At 41.3% G+C, this 18,047-nt stretch overlaps 1 protein-coding gene across 1 annotated transcript in view; it reads right to left on the bottom strand.

The window, feature by feature from the left end:
* Positions 1-18,047, bottom strand: part of LOC139543152 (membrane-associated guanylate kinase, WW and PDZ domain-containing protein 2-like) — a 126,466-nt gene that overhangs the window by 8,773 nt on the left and 99,646 nt on the right. The window contains exon 13 of the mRNA XM_071349390.1: positions 7,792-7,992. Coding sequence (XP_071205491.1) covers positions 7,792-7,992 — 201 coding nt within the window. The remainder of the gene's footprint in view (positions 1-7,791; positions 7,993-18,047) is intronic.

Below are 18,047 nucleotides of genomic sequence, written 5' to 3'. Positions count from 1 at the left end.
AGGAGTCTAAGGGAAGACAGATTAGAGAAGTCTAAGGGAAGACAGATTAGAGGAGTCTAAAGGAAGACAGATTAGAGGAGTCTAAGGGAAGCCAGATTAGAGGAGTCTAAGGGAAGCCAGATTAGAGGAGTCTAAGGGAAGCCAGATTAGAGGAGTCTAAGGGAAGACAGATTAGAGGAGTCTAAGGGAAGACAGATTAGAGGAGTCTAAGGGAAGACAGATTAGAGGAGTCTAAGGGAAGACAGATTAGAGGAGTCTAAGGGAAGACAGATTAGAGGAATCTAAGGGAAGACAGATTAGAGGAGTCTAAGGGAACACAGATTAGAGGAGTCTAAGGGAAGACAGATTAGAGGAGTCTAAGGGAAGACAGATTAGAGGAGTCTAAGGGAAGACAGATTAGAGGAATCTAAGGGAAGACAGATTAGAGGAGTCTAAGGGAACACAGATTAGAGGAGTCTAAGGGAAGCCAGATTATAGGATTCTAAGGGAAGACAGATTAGAGGAGTCTAAGGGAAGACAGATTAGAGGACTCTAAGGGAAGACAGATTAGAGGAGTCTAAGGGAAGACAGATTAGAGGAGTCTAAGGGAAGACAGATTAGAGGACTCTAAGGGAAGACAGATTAGAGGAGTCTAAGGGAAGCCAGATTAGAGGAGTCTAAGGGAAGACAGATTAGAGGACTCTAAGGGAAGACAGATTAGAGGAGTCTAAGGGAAGACAGATTAGAGGACTCTAAGGGAAGACAGATTAGAGGAGTCTAAGGGAAGCCAGATTAGAGGAGTCTAAGGGAAGACAGATTAGAGGACTCTAAGGGAAGCCAGATTAGAGGAGTCTAAGGGAAGCCAGATTAGAGGAGTCTAAGGGAAGCCAGATTAGAGGAGTCTAAGGGAAGACAGATTAGAGGAGTCTAAGGGAAGACAGATTAGAGGAGTCTAAGGGAAGACAGATTAGAGGAGTCTAAAGGAAGACAGATTAGAGGAGTCTAAGGGAAGACCGATTAGAGGAGTCTAAGGGAAGACAGATTAGAGGAGTCTAAGGGAAGACAGATTAGAGGAGTCTAAGGGAAGACAGATTAGAGGAGTCTAAGGGAAGACAGATTAGAGGAGTCTAAGGGAAGACAGATTAGAGGAGTCTAAGGGAAGACAGATTAGAGGAGTCTAAGGGAAGAATATAAGAAAGGGGCAATTTGCAGTTTCTACATCGATTTTTGGGGATTTTGGGAAATGAATGATATGAACCCATTGATATTTGAAGCATATAACTTCTAAATGCTTAATGAGCTTAGTTCATCTGTTGTACCCCATCAGAACCCGAAACAGGAACTTGTTTCACTTGAATGTTGGTAATTAAAGTAAATGTAAACAAAACACTAGAGCCTCAACACATGGTTAAAACTATCATGTTGATAACATGAATGGTCAGTCCTTGCATCCATAGCTCTGTCTATGAATTTGAGAGTGGTTAGGTAGCCTAGTGGTTAGAGTGTAGAGGCGGCAGGTAGCCTAGTGGTTAGAGTGTAGAGGCGGCAGGTAGCCTAGTGGTTAGAGTGTAGAGGAGGCAGGTAGCCTAGTGGTTAGAGTGTAGAGGCGGCAGGTAGCCTAGTGGTTAGAGTGTGGAGGGGGCAGGGTAGCCTAGTGGTTAGAGTGTAGAGGTGGCAGGGTAGCCTAGTGGTTAGAGTGTAGAGGGGGCAGGGTAGCCTAGTGGTTAGAGTGTAGAGGGGGCAGGGTAGCCTGGTGGTTAGAGTGTAGAGGAGGCAGGTAGCCTAGTGGTTAGAGTGTAGAGGCGGCAGGTAGCCTAGTGGTTAGAGTGTAGAGGCGGCAGGTAGCCTAGTGGTTAGAGTGGAGGGGCGGCGGGTAGCCTAGTGGTTAGAGTGTAGAGGCGGCGGGTAGCCTAGTGGTTAGAGTGTAGAGGCGGCGGGTAGCCTAGTGGTTAGAGTGTAGAGGCGGCAGGTAGCCTAGTGGTTAGAGTGTATAGGCGGCAGGTAGCCTAGTGGTTAGAGTGTAGAGGCGGCAGGGTAGCCTAGTGGTTAGAGTGTAGAGGGGGCAGGGTAGCCTAGTGGTTAGAGTTTAGAGGGGGCAGGGTAGCCTAGTGGTTAGAGTGTAGAGGGGGCAGGGTAGCCTGGTGGTTAGAGTGTAGAGGAGGCAGGTAGCCTAGTGGTTAGAGTGTAGAGGCGGCAGGTAGCCTAGTGGTTAGAGTGTAGAGGCGGCGGGTAGCCTAGTGGTTAGAGTGGAGGGGCGGCGGGTAGCCTAGTGGTTAGAGTGTGGAGGGGGCAGGGTAGCCTAGTGGTTAGAGTGTAGAGGTGGCAGGGTAGCCTAGTGGTTAGAGTGTAGAGGGGGCAGGGTAGCCTAGTGGTTAGAGTGTAGAGGGGGCAGGGTAGCCTGGTGGTTAGAGTGTAGAGGAGGCAGGTAGCCTAGTGGTTAGAGTGTAGAGGCGGCAGGTAGCCTAGTGGTTAGAGTGTAGAGGCGGCAGGTAGCCTAGTGGTTAGAGTGGAGGGGCGGCGGGTAGCCTAGTGGTTAGAGTGTAGAGGCGGCGGGTAGCCTAGTGGTTAGAGTGTAGAGGCAGCAGGTAGCCTAGTGGTTAGAGTGTAGAGGCGGCAGGTAGCCTAGTGGTTAGAGTGTATAGGCGGCAGGTAGCCTAGTGGTTAGAGTGTAGAGGCGGCAGGTAGCCTAGTGGTTAGGGTGTAGAGGCGGCAGGTAGCCTAGTGGTTAGAGTGTAGAGGTGGCAGGTAGCCTAGTGGTTAGAGTGTAGAGGCGGCAGGTAGCCTAGTGGTTAGAGCGTTGGACCAGTAACCGAAAGGTTGCTAGATTGAATCCCCCGAGCTGACGAGGTAAATATCTGTCGTTCTGCCCCTGAACAAGGCAGTTAGTTAACCCACTGTTCCCAGGTAGGCCGTCATTGTAAATAAGAATTTGTTTTTAACTGAATTGCCTAGTTTAATAAAGGTAATATATACATATATATATATATACACTGCTCAAAAAAATAAAGGGAACACTTAAACAACACAATGTAACTCCAAGTCAATCACACTTCTGTGAAATCAAACTGTCCACTTAGGAAGCAACACTGATTGACAATACATTTCACATGCTGTTGTGCAAATGGCATAGACAAAAGGTGGAAATTATAGGCAATTAGCAAGACACCCCCAAAAAAGGAGTGATTCTGCAGGTGGTGACCACAGACCACTTCTCAGTTCCTATGCTTCCTGGCTGATGTTTTGGTCACTTTTGAATGCTGGCGGTGCTCTCACTCTAGTGGTAGCATGAGACGGAGTCTACAACCCACACAAGTGGCTCAGGTAGTGCAGCTCATCCAGGATGGCACATCAATGCGAGCTGTGGCAAGAAGGTTTGCTGTGTCTGTCAGCGTAGTGTCCAGAGCATGGAGGCGCTACCAGGAGACAGGCCAGTACATCAGGAGACGTGGAGGAGGCCGTAGGAGGGCAACAACCCAGCAGCAGGACCGCTACCTCCGCCTTTGTGCAAGGAGTAGCACTGCCAGAGCCCTGCAAAATGACCTCCAGCAGGCCACAAATGTGCATGTGTCTGCTCAAACGGTCAGAAACAGACTCCATGAGGGTGGTATGAGGGCCCGACGTCCACAGGTGGGGGTTGTGCTTACAGCCCAACACCGTGCAGGACGTTTGGCATTTGCCAGAGAACACCAAGATTGGCAAATTCGCCACTGGCGCCCTGTGCTCTTCACAGATGAAAGCAGGTTCACACTGAGCACATGAGCACATGTGACAGACGTGACAGAGTCTGGAGACGCCGTGGAGAACGTTCTGCTGCCTGCAACATCCTCCAGCATGACCGGTTTGGCGGTGGGTCAGTCATGGTGTGGGGTGGCATTTCTTTGGGGGGCCGCACAGCCCTCCATGTGCTCGCCAGAGGTAGCCTGACTGCCATTAGGTACCAAGATGAGATCCTCAGAGCCCTTGTGAGACCATATGCTGACACATGCACATTTGTGGCCGGCTGGAGGTCATTTTGCAGGGCTCTGGCAGTGCTACTCCTTGCACAAAGGCGGAGGTAGCGGTCCTGCTGCTGGGTTGTTGCCCTCCTACGGCCTCCTCCACGTCTCCTGATGTACTGGCCTGTCTCCTGGTAGCGCCTCCATGCTCTGGACACTACGCTGACAGACACAGCAAACCTTCTTGCCACAGCTCGCATTGATGTGCCATCCTGGATGAGCTGCACTACCTGAGCCACTTGTGTGGGTTGTAGACTCCGTCTCATGCTACCACTAGAGTGAGAGCACCGCCAGCATTCAAAAGTGACCAAAACATCAGCCAGGAAGCATAGGAACTGAGAAGTGGTCTGTGGTCACCACCTGCAGAATCACTCCTTTATTGGGGGTGTCTTGCTAATTGCCTATAATTTCCACCTGTTGTCTATTCCATTTGCACAACAGCATGTGAAATTTATTGTCAATCAGTGTTGCTTCCTAAGTGGACAGTTTGATTTCACAGAAGTGTGATTGACTTGGAGTTACATTGTGTTGTTTAAGTGTTCCCTTTATTTTTTTGAGCAGTGTATATATATTTCTCCACCCCCGTCCCTCATCTTTATACCGAAACAGGGTCTGGAAGAACACTTTGTTATTGTTTTAACTGCTGATTGCGGCTTTAAGAGACATTGAAGCTTCATTAAGCCTTCATAAAGCCTTCATTAAGCCTTCATAAAGCCTTCATTAAGCCTTCATAAAGCCTTCATAAAGCCTTCATAAAGCCTTCATTAAGCCTTCACAAAGCCTTCATAAAGCCTTCATTAACACTACATACATGTGTTACAAATCATCTATAACTGTACGTCAAGTTCTATAAAGGGTTCATAAATGTATCATAACTGTGTGACATAACCACCAATGCCAAATGTGACATTACTCACTATGTCAAATATGACATAAACCTGTGCTTTATAAAGGGTGGCATAAGCACAGCTTAATATAGGCCTTATAAATCATATTCAATTGAGGCTTCACAAAGCATTTATAACCCTGTCATGCATCTTGGTAAAGCATTTAAATGCCAGGATATTGGGGACGATTGTCGGGACCACCCATAGGTAAAAATGTATTCACGCACGACTGTAAGTTGCTTTGGATAAAAGCGTCTGCTATATTGTATACATTATATTTCTCTAAAACATTTATAGGACGGCCCAAACTCTTTCCCTCTTGGTGTACAGTCAATATCGGACCTCAACTTCCCCCACAATGCTGTGCTGCAGGGTGACACACACTCTAAAGTACAGTCAGTCACAGCAAAAACCGTTGCTAGGGCCTTTTAAAAACATTGCTAGGGCCTTTTAAACCGTTGGTAGGGCCTTTAAACCGTTGGTAGGGCCTTTTAAACCGTTGGTAGGGCCTTTTAAACCGTTGGTAGGGCCTTTTAAACCGTTGGTAGGGCCTTTTAAAACATTGGTAGGGCCTTTTAAAACATTGGTAGGACCTTTTAAACTGTTGGTACGGCCTTTTAAACAGTTGGTAGGGCCTTTTAAACAAGGTAAGGCCTTTAAAAATCAGCTTTAATTTTTTACCTAATTTAGTTTTTTCCCCAAATTCTGATTTCTTGGTTATGTTTTTCCAGGTTTTGGGTTTCCCCCACTTAAAAAATAAATAAAACGACAGTAAAATGACACCACTTCAGAGCGTACGCCATCCTTCAGCACAACATGTCACCCTTAATAAAACATATTAATATATCATATTCACATTTGTTAATGTCATATTTGACATTGGTGATTATGTCACACAGTTATGCCACATTTATGAACCCTTTATAAAGCATGACATTCGGTGTATAGATGCTTTGTAACACATGTATGTAGTGCTTATAAAGGCATTATGAAGGATTTATGAAGCCTTTATAAGCTGAACACCTAGTTTCTGAAACAAGTCACATATGTCTGTGTGTAAATAAGTGTGTAAAGGTCTATAACTCACTGGTGTTAGATATTGGTATGTAAATAACTAGATATTGGTAGGTATATAACTAGATATTGGTATGTATAAAACTAGATATTGGTATGTAAATAACTAGAAATTGGTATGTAAATAACTAGATATTGGTATGTAAATAACTAGATATTGGTAGGTATATAACTAGATATTGGTATGTATAAAACTAGATATTGGTATGTAAATAACTAGATATTGGTATGTAAATAACTAGATATTGGTATGTAAATAACTAGATATTGGTAGGTATATAACTAGATATTGGTATGTATAAAACTAGATATTGGTATGTAAATAACTAGATATTGGTATGTATATAACTAGATATTGGTAGGTATAAAACTAGATATTGGTAGGTATATAACTAGATATTGGTAGGTATATAACTAGATATTGGTAGGTATATAACTAGATATTGGTAGGTATATAACTAGATATTGGTAGGTATATAACTAGATATTGATATGTATAAAACTAGATATTGGTAGGTATATAACTAGATATTGGTAGGTATATAACTAGATATTGGTAGGTATATAACTAGATATTGGTAGGTATATAACTAGATATTGGTATGTATATAACTAGATATTGGTATGTAAATAACTAGATATTGGTATGTATATAACTAGATATTGGTATGTATATAACTAGATATTGGTATGTATATAACTCAATGGGTTTAGATATTGGTATGTATATAACTAGATATTGGTATGTATATAACTAGATATTGGTATGTAAATAACTAGATATTGGTATGTATATAACTAGATATTGGTATGTATATAACTAGATATTGGTATGTAAATAACTAGATATTGGTATGTAAATAACTAGATATTGGTATGTATATAACTAGATATTGGTATGTATACAACTAGATATTGGTATGTATACAACTAGATATTGGTATGTATATAACTAGATATTGGTATGTAAATAACTAGATATTGGTATGTATATTACTAGATATTGGTATGTATATAACTAGATATTGGTATGTATATAACTAGATATTGGTATGTATATAACTGGATATTGGTATGTATATAACTAGATATTGGTATGTAAATAACTAGATATTGGTATGTATATAACTAGATATTGGTATGTATACAACTAGATATTGGTATGTATACAACTAGATATTGGTATGTATACAACTAGATATTGGTCTGTATATAACTAGATATTGGTATGTATATAACTAGATATTGGTATGTATATAACTAGATATTGGTATGTATATAACTAGATATGGGTATGTATATAACTAGATATTGGTAGGTATATAACTAGATATTGGTATGTATATAACTAGATATTGGTATGTATATAACTAGATATTGGTATGTATATAACTAGATATTGGTATGTATATAACTAGATATTGGTAGGTATATAACTAGATATTGGTATGTATATAACTATATTATTGGTATGTAAATAACTAGATATTGGTATGTATATAACTAGATATTGGTATGTATATAACTAGATATTGGTATGTATATAACTAGATATTGGTACGTATATTACTAGATATTGGTATGTATATAACTAGATATTGGTATGTAAATAACTAGATATTGGTATGTATATAACTAGATATTGGTATGTATATAACTAGATATTGGTAGGTATATTACTAGATATTGGTATGTATATAACTAGATATTGGTAGGTATATAACTCACTGGTGTTAAGTCTTGGTATGTATATAACTCACTGGTGTTAAGTCTTGGTATGTATATAACTCACTGGTGTTAAGTCTTGGTATGTATATATCTCACTGGTGTTAAGTCTTGGTATGTATATAACTCACTGGTGTTAAGTCTTGGTATGATGGTGAGTCTGAGTGTGTTTCCGGCCCGTCTCAGTATCTGCGCCAGGTCTCTGTGAGGCAGGGTGACAACAGACCGCCCCTCCACTGCTTCTAGCTGGTCACCCGGCTGGATCTGACCCGACCGGGCCGCAGGGCTGCCCCCACGCACCGTCACAAACCTGTGGGACAGCATGGGCGAGGCTGGAGAGAGGCAGAGAGAGAGGGAGAGAGAGAGAGTTGAATCAGTATTGTCAGTCGTTAACCGTGTTAACTGGTGGAGAGATACGGTATGGTATAGTACTATGGTACATAGACGTTGCCCTCTTTGGGTACAGCGAGCACCACCACCCCCCTCCCCCATCTCTCTCTCTCCTACACCCAGGCTGCTGTTAGGCAGGTCATAAATTCCTGGAGGAGATTCTTCCTCATGGCCAGACAGTATAGAGAGAGAGTTTTCATTGAGAGAACAAAGGAACTTCTTCCACCTCACAGAACTGGAGAACTGAACAATGTTCACGTTCTGGAGGTACAAAAGGTCGGTGAAGTACAGCCACATTCCCATAACCCTGTTGATCCACGAGTCTCAGTTCTGAGGCGTGCATCTAATTGTTGTATAAAATGAATGAGTAAAGATGAAACTAGTTGTGAAATTATATAATGTGATTTTTAAACTGTTTAATGAAGGAAACTCCAATTCCCTTTGGAGTTTAACTCAGTCATGGGCCCGCCCCGTTCTGCTCTTCCGAATATAAACCCCACCTTGGGAATTTAGACAGGGTTCTATTTGGGTTACAGACTGGAGCAGGGGAGGTTCTAGAATAGAGACAGGGTTCTATTTGGGTTACAGACTGGAGCAGGGGAGGTTCTAGAATAGAGACGGGGTTCTATCTGGGTTACAGACTGGAGCAGAGGAGGTTCTAGAATAGAGACAGGGTTCTATTTGGGTTACAGACTGGAGCAGGGGAGGTTCTAGAATAGAGACAGGGTTCTATCTGGGTTACAGACTGGAGCAGGGGAGGTATAAGAATAGAGACAGGGTTCTATCTGGGTTACAGACTGGAGCAGGGGAGGTTCTAGAATAGAGACAGGGTTCTATCTGGGTTACAGACTGGAGCAGGGGAGGTTCTAGAATAGAGACAGGGTTCTATCTGGGTTACAGACTGGAGCAGGGGAAATTCTAGAATATAGACAGGGTTCTATCTGGGTTACAGACTGGAGCAGGGGAGGTTCTAGAATAGAGACGGTTCTATCTGGGTTACAGACTGGAACAGGGGAGGTTCTAGAATAGAGACAGGGTTCTATCTGGGTTACAGACTGGAGCAGGGGAGGTTCTAGAATAGAGACGGTTCTATCTGGGTTACAGACTGGAGCAGGGGTGGTTCTAGAATAGAGACAGGGTTCTATCTGGGTTACAGACTGGAGCAGGGGAGGTATAAGAATAGAGACAGGGTTCCATCTGGGTTACAGACTGGAGCAGGGGAGGTTCTAGAATAGAGACGGTTCTATCTGGGTTACAGACTGGAGCAGGGGAGGTTCTAGAATAGAGACAGGGTTCTATCTGGGTTACAGACTGGAGCAGGGGAGGTTCTAGAATAGAGACAGGGTTCTATCTGGGTTACAGACTGGAACAGGGGAGGTTCTAGAATATAGACAGGGTTCTATCTGGGTTACAGACTGGAACAGGGGAGGTTCTAGAATAGAGACAGGGTTCTATCTGGGTTACAGACTGGAACAGGGGAGGTTCTAGAATAGAGACAGGGTTCTATCTGGGTTACAGACTGGAGCAGGGGAGGTATAAGAATAGAGACAGGGTTCTATCTGGGTTACAGACTGGAGCAGGGGAGGTTCTAGAATAGAGACGGGGTTCTATCTGGGTTACAGACTGGAGCAGAGGAGGTTCTAGAATAGAGACAGGGTTCTATCTGGGTTACAGACTGGAGCAGGGGAGGTTCTAGAATAGAGACAGGGTTCTATTTGGGTTACAGACTGGAGCAGGGGAGGTTCTAGAATAGAGACGGGGTTCTATCTGGGTTACAGACTGGAGCAGAGGAGGTTCTAGAATAGAGACAGGGTTCTATTAGGGTTACAGACTGGAGCAGGGGAGGTTCTAGAATAGAGACAGGGTTCTATCTGGGTTACAGGCTGGAGCAGGGGAGGTATAAGAATAGAGACAGGGTTCTATCTGGGTTACAGACTGGAGCAGGGGAGGTTCTAGAATAGAGACAGGGTTCTATCTGGGTTACAGACTGGAGCAGGGGAGGTTCTAGAATAGAGACAGGGTTCTATCTGGGTTACAGACTGGAGCAGGGGAAATTCTAGAATATAGACAGGGTTCTATCTGGGTTACAGACTGGAGCAGGGGAGGTTCTAGAATAGAGACGGTTCTATCTGGGTTACAGACTGGAACAGGGGAGGTTCTAGAATAGAGACAGGGTTCTATCTGGGTTACAGACTGGAGCAGGGGAGGTTCTAGAATAGAGACAGGGTTCTATCTGGGTTACAGACTGGAGCAGGGGAGGTATAAGAATAGAGACAGGGTTCCATCTGGGTTACAGACTGGAGCAGGGGAGGTTCTAGAATAGAGACGGTTCTATCTGGGTTACAGACTGGAGCAGGGGAGGTTCTAGAATAGAGACAGGGTTCTATCTGGGTTACAGACTGGAGCAGGGGAGGTTCTAGAATAGAGACAGGGTTCTATCTGGGTTACAGACTGGAACAGGGGAGGTTCTAGAATATAGACAGGGTTCTATCTGGGTTACAGACTGGAACAGGGGAGGTTCTAGAATAGAGACAGGGTTCTATCTGGGTTACAGACTGGAACAGGGGAGGTTCTAGAATAGAGACAGGGTTCTATCTGGGTTACAGACTGGAGCAGGGGAGGTATAAGAATAGAGACAGGGTTCTATCTGGGTTACAGACTAGAGCAGGGGAGGTTCTAGAATAGAGACAGGGTTCTATCTGGGTTACAGACTGGAGCAGGGGAGGTTCCAGAATAGAGACAGGGTTCTATCTGGGTTACAGACTGGAGCAGGGGAGGTATAAGAATAGAGACAGGGTTCTATCTGGGTTACAGACTGGAGCAGGGGAGGTTCTAGAATAGAGACAGGGTTCTATCTGGGTTACAGACTGGAGCAGGGGAGGTATAAGAATAGAGACAAGTTTCTATCTGGGTTACAGACTGGAGCAGGGGAGGTTCCAGAATAGAGACAGGGTTCTATCTGGGTTACAGACTGGAGCAGGGGAGGTATAAGAATAGAGACAGGGTTCTATCTGGGTTACAGACTAGAGCAAGGGAGGTTCTAGAATAGAGACAGGGTTCTATCTGGGTTACAGACTGGAGCAGGGGAGGTTCTAGAATAGATACAGGGTTCTATCTGGGTTACAAACTAGAGCAGGGGAGTTTCTAGAATAGAGACAGGGTTCTATCTGGGTTACAGACTGGAGCAGGGGAGGTTCTAGAATAGATAGAGGGTTCTATCTGGGTTACAGACTGGAGCAGGGGAGGTTCTAGAATAGAGACAGGGTTCTATCTGGGTTACAGACTGGAGCAGGGGAGGTTCTAGAGTCGAGAGAGGGTTCTATCTGGGTTACAGACTGAAGCAGGGGACAATAGTAAATAACCTGTCTTGTATCCCTACCTCTCTAACAGTAAATAACCTAGCTTGTTTCCCTACTTCTCTAACAGTAAATAACCTAGCTTGTATTCCTACTTCTCTAACAGTAAATAACCTAGCTTGGTTCCCTGCTTCTCTAACAGTAAATAACCTAGCTTGTATCCCTACTTCTCTAACAGTAAATAACCTAGCTTGTTTCCCTACTTCTCTAACAGTAAATAACCTAGCTTGTATCCCTACTTCTCTAACAGTAAATAACCTAGCTTGGTTCCCTGCTTCTCTAACAGTAAATAACCTAGCTTGTATCCCTACTTCTCTAACAGTAAATAACCTAGCTTGTTTCCCTACTTCTCTAACAGTAAATAACCTAGCTTGTTTCCCTACTTCTCGAACAGTAAATAACCTAGCTTGTTTCCCTGCTTCTCTAACAGTAAATAACCTAGCTTGTTTCCCTGCTTCTCTAACAGTAAATAACCTAGCTTGTATCCCTGCTTCTCTAACAGTAAATAACCTAGCTTGTATCCCTGCTTCTCTAACAGTAAATAACCTAGCTTGTTTCCCTGCTTCTCTAACAGTAAATAACCTAGCTTGTTTCCCTACTTCTCTAACAGTAAATAACCTAGCTTGTTTCCCTGCTTCTCTAACAGTAAATAACCTAGCTTGTTTCCCTACTTCTCTAACAGTAAATAACCTAGCTTGTTTCCCTACTTCTCTAACAGTAAATAACCTAGCTTGTTTCCCTACTTCTCTAACAGTAAATAACCTAGCTTGTTTCCCTACTTCTCTAACAGTAAATAACCTAGCTTGTATCCCTGTTTCTCTAACAGTAAATAACCTAGCTTGTTTCCCTACTTCTCTAACAGTAAATAACCTAGCTTGTATCCCTGTTTCTCTAACAGTAAATAACCTAGCTTGTTTCCCTACTTCTCTAACAGTAAATAACCTAGCTTGTTTCCCTACTTCTCTAACAGTAAATAACCTAGCTTGTTTCCCTACTTCTCTAACAGTAAATAACCTAGCTTGTTTCCCTGCTTCTCTAACAGTAAATAACCTAGCTTGTTTCCCTGCTTCTCTAACAGTAAATAACCTAGCTTGTTTCCCTGTTTCTCTAACAGTAAATAACCTAGCTTGTTTCCCTGCCTCTCTAACAGTAAATAACCTAGCTTGTTTCCCTACTTCTCTAACAGTAAATAACCTAGCTTGTTTCCCTACTTCTCTAACAGTAAATAACCTAGCTTGTTTCCCTACTTCTCTAACAGTAAATAACCTAGCTTGTATCCCTGTTTCTCTAACAGTAAATAACCTAGCTTGTTTCCCTGCTTCTCTAACAGTAAATAACCTAGCTTGTTTCCCTACTTCTCTAACAGTAAATAACCTAGCTTGTTTCCCTACTTCTCTAACAGTAAATAACCTAGCTTGTATCCCTGTTTCTCTAACAGTAAATAACCTAGCTTGTTTCCCTACTTCTCTAACAGTAAATAACCTAGCTTGTATCCCTGTTTCTCTAACAGTAAATAACCTAGCTTGTTTCCCTACTTCTCTAACAGTAAATAACCTAGCTTGTTTCCCTACTTCTCTAACAGTAAATAACCTAGCTTGTTTCCCTACTTCTCTAACAGTAAATAACCTAGCTTGTTTCCCTGCTTCTCCAACAGTAAATAACCTAGCTTGTTTCCCTACTTCTCTAACAGTAAATAACCTAGCTTGTTTCCCTACTCCTCTAACAGTAAATAACCTAGCTTGTTTCCCTACTCCTCTAACAGTAAATAACCTAGCTTGTATCCCTACTTCTCTAACAGTAAATAACCTAGCTTGTTTCCCTACTTCTCTAACAGTAAATAACCTAGCTTGTTTCCCTACTTCTATAACAGTAAATAACCTAGCTTGTTTCCCTACTTCTCTAACAGTAAATAACCTAGCTTGTATCCCTACTTCTCTAACAGTAAATAACCTAGCTTGTTTCCCTGCTTCTCTAACAGTAAATAACCTAGCTTGTATCCCTACTTCTCTAACAGTAAATAACCTAGCTTGTTTCCCTACTTCTCTAACAGTAAATAACCTAGCTTGTTTCCCTACTCCTCTAACAGTAAATAACCTAGCTTGTATCCCTACTTCTCTAACAGTAAATAACCTAGCTTGTATCCCTACTTCTCTAACAGTAAATAACCTAGCTTGTTTCCCTACTTCTCTAACAGTAAATAACCTAGCTTGTTTCCCTACTTCTCTAACAGTAAATAACCTAGCTTGTTTCCCTGCTTATCTAACAGTAAATAACCTAGCTTGTTTCCCTACTTCTCTAACAGTAAATAACCTAGCTTGTATCCCTACTTCTCTAACAGTAAATAACCTAGCTTGTTTCCCTACTTCTCTAACAGTAAATAACCTAGCTTGTTTCCCTACTTCTCTAACAGTAAATAACCTAGCTTGTTTCCCTACTTCTCGAACAGTAAATAACCTAGCTTGTTTCCCTACTTCTCTAACAGTAAATAACCTAGCTTGTATCCCTACTTCTCTAACAGTAAATAACCTAGCTTGTTTCACTACTTCTCTAACAGTAAATAACCTAGCTTGTTTCCCTGCTTCTCTAACAGTAAATAACCTAGCTTGTTTCCCTGTTTCTCTAACAGTAAATAACCTAGCTTGTTTCCCTACTTCTCTAACACTAAATAACCTAGCTTGTATCCCTGTTTCTCTAACAGTAAATAACCTAGCTTGTTTCCCTACCTCTCTAACAGTAAATAACCTAGCTTGTTTCCCTACTTCTCTAACAGTAAATAACCTAGCTTGTATCCCTACTTCTCTAACAGTAAATAACCTAGCTTGGTTCCCTGCTTCTCTAACAGTAAATAACCTAGCTTGTATCCCTACTTCTCTAACAGTAAATAACCTAGCTTGTTTCCCTACTTCTCTAACAGTAAATAACCTAGCTTGTATCCCTACTTCTCTAACAGTAAATAACCTAGCTTGGTTCCCTGCTTCTCTAACAGTAAATAACCTAGCTTGTATCCCTACTTCTCTAACAGTAAATAACCTAGCTTGTTTCCCTACTTCTCTAACAGTAAATAACCTAGCTTGTTTCCCTACTTCTCTAACAGTAAATAACCTAGCTTGTTTCCCTGCTTCTCTAACAGTAAATAACCTAGCTTGTTTCCCTGCTTCTCTAACAGTAAATAACCTAGCTTGTATCCCTGCTTCTCTAACAGTAAATAACCTAGCTTGTATCCCTGCTTCTCTAACAGTAAATAACCTAGCTTGTTTCCCTGCTTCTCTAACAGTAAATAACCTAGCTTGTTTCCCTACTTCTCTAACAGTAAATAACCTAGCTTGTTTCCCTGCTTCTCTAACAGTAAATAACCTAGCTTGTTTCCCTACTTCTCTAACAGTAAATAACCTAGCTTGTTTCCTTACTTCTCTAACAGTAAATAACCTAGCTTGTTTCCCTACTTCTCTAACAGTAAATAACCTAGCTTGTTTCCCTACTTCTCAAACAGTAAATAACCTAGCTTGTATCCCTGTTTCTCTAACAGTAAATAACCTAGCTTGTTTCCCTACTTCTCTAACAGTAAATAACCTAGCTTGTTTCCCTGCTTCTCTAACAGTAAATAACCTAGCTTGTTTCCCTACTTCTCTAACAGTAAATAACCTAGCTTGTATCCCTGTTTCTCTAACAGCAAATAACCTAGCTTGTTTCCCTACCTCTCTAACAGTAAATAACCTAGCTTGTTTCCCTACTTCTCTAACAGTAAATAACCTAGCTTGTATCCCTACTTCTCTAACAGTAAATAACCTAGCTTGGTTCCCTGCTTCTCTAACAGTAAATAACCTAGCTTGTATCCCTACTTCTCTAACAGTAAATAACCTAGCTTGTTTCCCTACTTCTCTAACAGTAAATAACCTAGCTTGTTTCCCTACTTATCTAACAGTAAATAACCTAGCTTGTTTCCCTGCTTATCTAACAGTAAATAACCTAGCTTGTTTCCCTACTTCTCTAACAGTAAATAACCTAGCTTGTATCCCTACTTCTCTAACAGTAAATAACCTAGCTTGTTTCCCTACTTCTCTAACAGTAAATAACCTAGCTTGTTTCCCTACTTCTCTAACAGTAAATAACCTAGCTTGTTTCCCTACTTCTCTAACAGTAAATAACCTAGCTTGTTTCCCTACTTCTCTAACAGTAAATAACCTAGCTTGTATCCCTACTTCTCTAACAGTAAATAACCTAGCTTGTTTCACTACTTCTCTAACAGTAAATAACCTAGCTTGTTTCCCTGCTTCTCTAACAGTAAATAACCTAGCTTGTTTCCCTGTTTCTCTAACAGTAAATAACCTAGCTTGTTTCCCTACTTCTCTAACAGTAAATAACATAGCTTGTTTCCCTACTTCTCTAACAGTAAATAACCTAGCTTGTTTCCCTGCTTCTCTAACAGTAAATAACCTAGCTTGTTTCCCTACTTCTCTAACAGTAAATAACCTAGCTTGTATCCCTGTTTCTCTAACAGTAAATAACCTAGCTTGTTTCCCTGCCTCTCTAACAGTAAATAACCTAGCTTGTTTCCCTACTTCTCTAACAGTAAATAACCTAGCTTGTTTCCCTACTTCTCTAACAGTAAATAACCTAGCTTGTTTCCCTACTTCTCTAACAGTAAATAACCTAGCTTGTTTCCCTACTCCTCTAACAGTAAATAACCTAGCCTGTATCCCTACTTATCTAACAGTAAATAACCTAGCTTGTTTCCCTACTTCTCTAACAGTAAATAACCTAGCTTGTTTCCCTGCTTCTCTAACAGTAAATAACCTAGCTTGTTTCCCTGTTTCTCTAACAGTAAATAACCTAGCTTGTTTCCCTTCTTCTCTAACAGTAAATAACCTAGCTTGTTTCCCTACTTCTCTAACAGTAAATAACCTAGCTTGTTTCCCTACTTCTCTAACAGTAAATAACCTAGCTTGTTTCCCTACTTCTCTAACAGTAAATAACCTAGCTTGTTTCCCTACTCCTCTAACAGTAAATAACCTAGCTTGTATCCCTACTTCTCTAACAGTAAATAACCTAGCTTGTTTCCCTACTTCTCTAACAGTAAATAACCTAGCTTGTTTCCCTACTCCTCTAACAGTAAATAACCTAGCTTGTATCCCTACTTCTCTAACAGTAAATAACCTAGCTTGTTTCCCTACTTCTCTAACAGTAAATAACCTAGCTTGTTTCCCTACTTCTCTAACAGTAAATAAACTAGCTTATTTCCCTGTTTCTCTAACAGTAAATAACCTAGCTTGTTTCCCTGTTTCTCTAACAGTAAATAACCTAGCTTGTATCCCTGTTTCTCTAACAGTAAATAACCTAGCTTGTTTCCCTACTTCTCTAACAGTAAATAACCTAGCTTGTTTCCCTACTTCTCTAACAGTAAATAACCTAGCTTGTTTCCCTACTTCTCTAACAGTAAATAACCTAGCTTGTATCCCTGTTTCTCTAACAGTAAATAACCTAGCTTGTTTCCCTACTTCTCTAACAGTAAATAACCTAGCTTGTTTCCCTACTTCTCTAACAGTAAATAACCTAGCTTGTTTCCCTACTTCTCTAACAGTAAATAACCTAGCTTGTTTCCCTGCTTCTCCAACAGTAAATAACCTAGCTTGTTTCCCTACTTCTCTAACAGTAAATAACCTAGCTTGTTTCCCTACTCCTCTAACAGTAAATAACCTAGCTTGTTTCCCTACTCCTCTAACAGTAAATAACCTAGCTTGTATCCCTACTTCTCTAACAGTAAATAACCTAGCTTGTTTCCCTACTTCTCTAACAGTAAATAACCTAGCTTGTTTCCCTACTTCTATAACAGTAAATAACCTAGCTTGTTTCCCTACTTCTCTAACAGTAAATAACCTAGCTTGTATCCCTACTTCTCTAACAGTAAATAACCTAGCTTGTTTCCCTGCTTCTCTAACAGTAAATAACCTAGCTTGTATCCCTACTTCTCTAACAGTAAATAACCTAGCTTGTTTCCCTACTTCTCTAACAGTAAATAACCTAGCTTGTTTCCCTACTCCTCTAACAGTAAATAACCTAGCTTGTATCCCTACTTCTCTAACAGTAAATAACCTAGCTTGTATCCCTACTTCTCTAACAGTAAATAACCTAGCTTGTTTCCCTACTTCTCTAACAGTAAATAACCTAGCTTGTTTCCCTACTTCTCTAACAGTAAATAACCTAGCTTGTTTCCCTGCTTATCTAACAGTAAATAACCTAGCTTGTTTCCCTACTTCTCTAACAGTAAATAACCTAGCTTGTATCCCTACTTCTCTAACAGTAAATAACCTAGCTTGTTTCCCTACTTCTCTAACAGTAAATAACCTAGCTTGTTTCCCTACTTCTCTAACAGTAAATAACCTAGCTTGTTTCCCTACTTCTCTAACAGTAAATAACCTAGCTTGTTTCCCTACTTCTCTAACAGTAAATAACCTAGCTTGTATCCCTACTTCTCTAACAGTAAATAACCTAGCTTGTTTCACTACTTCTCTAACAGTAAATAACCTAGCTTGTTTCCCTGCTTCTCTAACAGTAAATAACCTAGCTTGTTTCCCTGTTTCTCTAACAGTAAATAACCTAGCTTGTTTCCCTACTTCTCTAACACTAAATAACCTAGCTTGTAT

The sequence above is a fragment of the Salvelinus alpinus genome, chromosome 17 (genome assembly GCF_045679555.1).
Source record: "Salvelinus alpinus chromosome 17, SLU_Salpinus.1, whole genome shotgun sequence".
Classification (NCBI taxonomy): Eukaryota; Metazoa; Chordata; class Actinopteri; order Salmoniformes; family Salmonidae; genus Salvelinus; species Salvelinus alpinus.
This window is presented reverse-complemented; position numbering and strand designations above follow the sequence as displayed.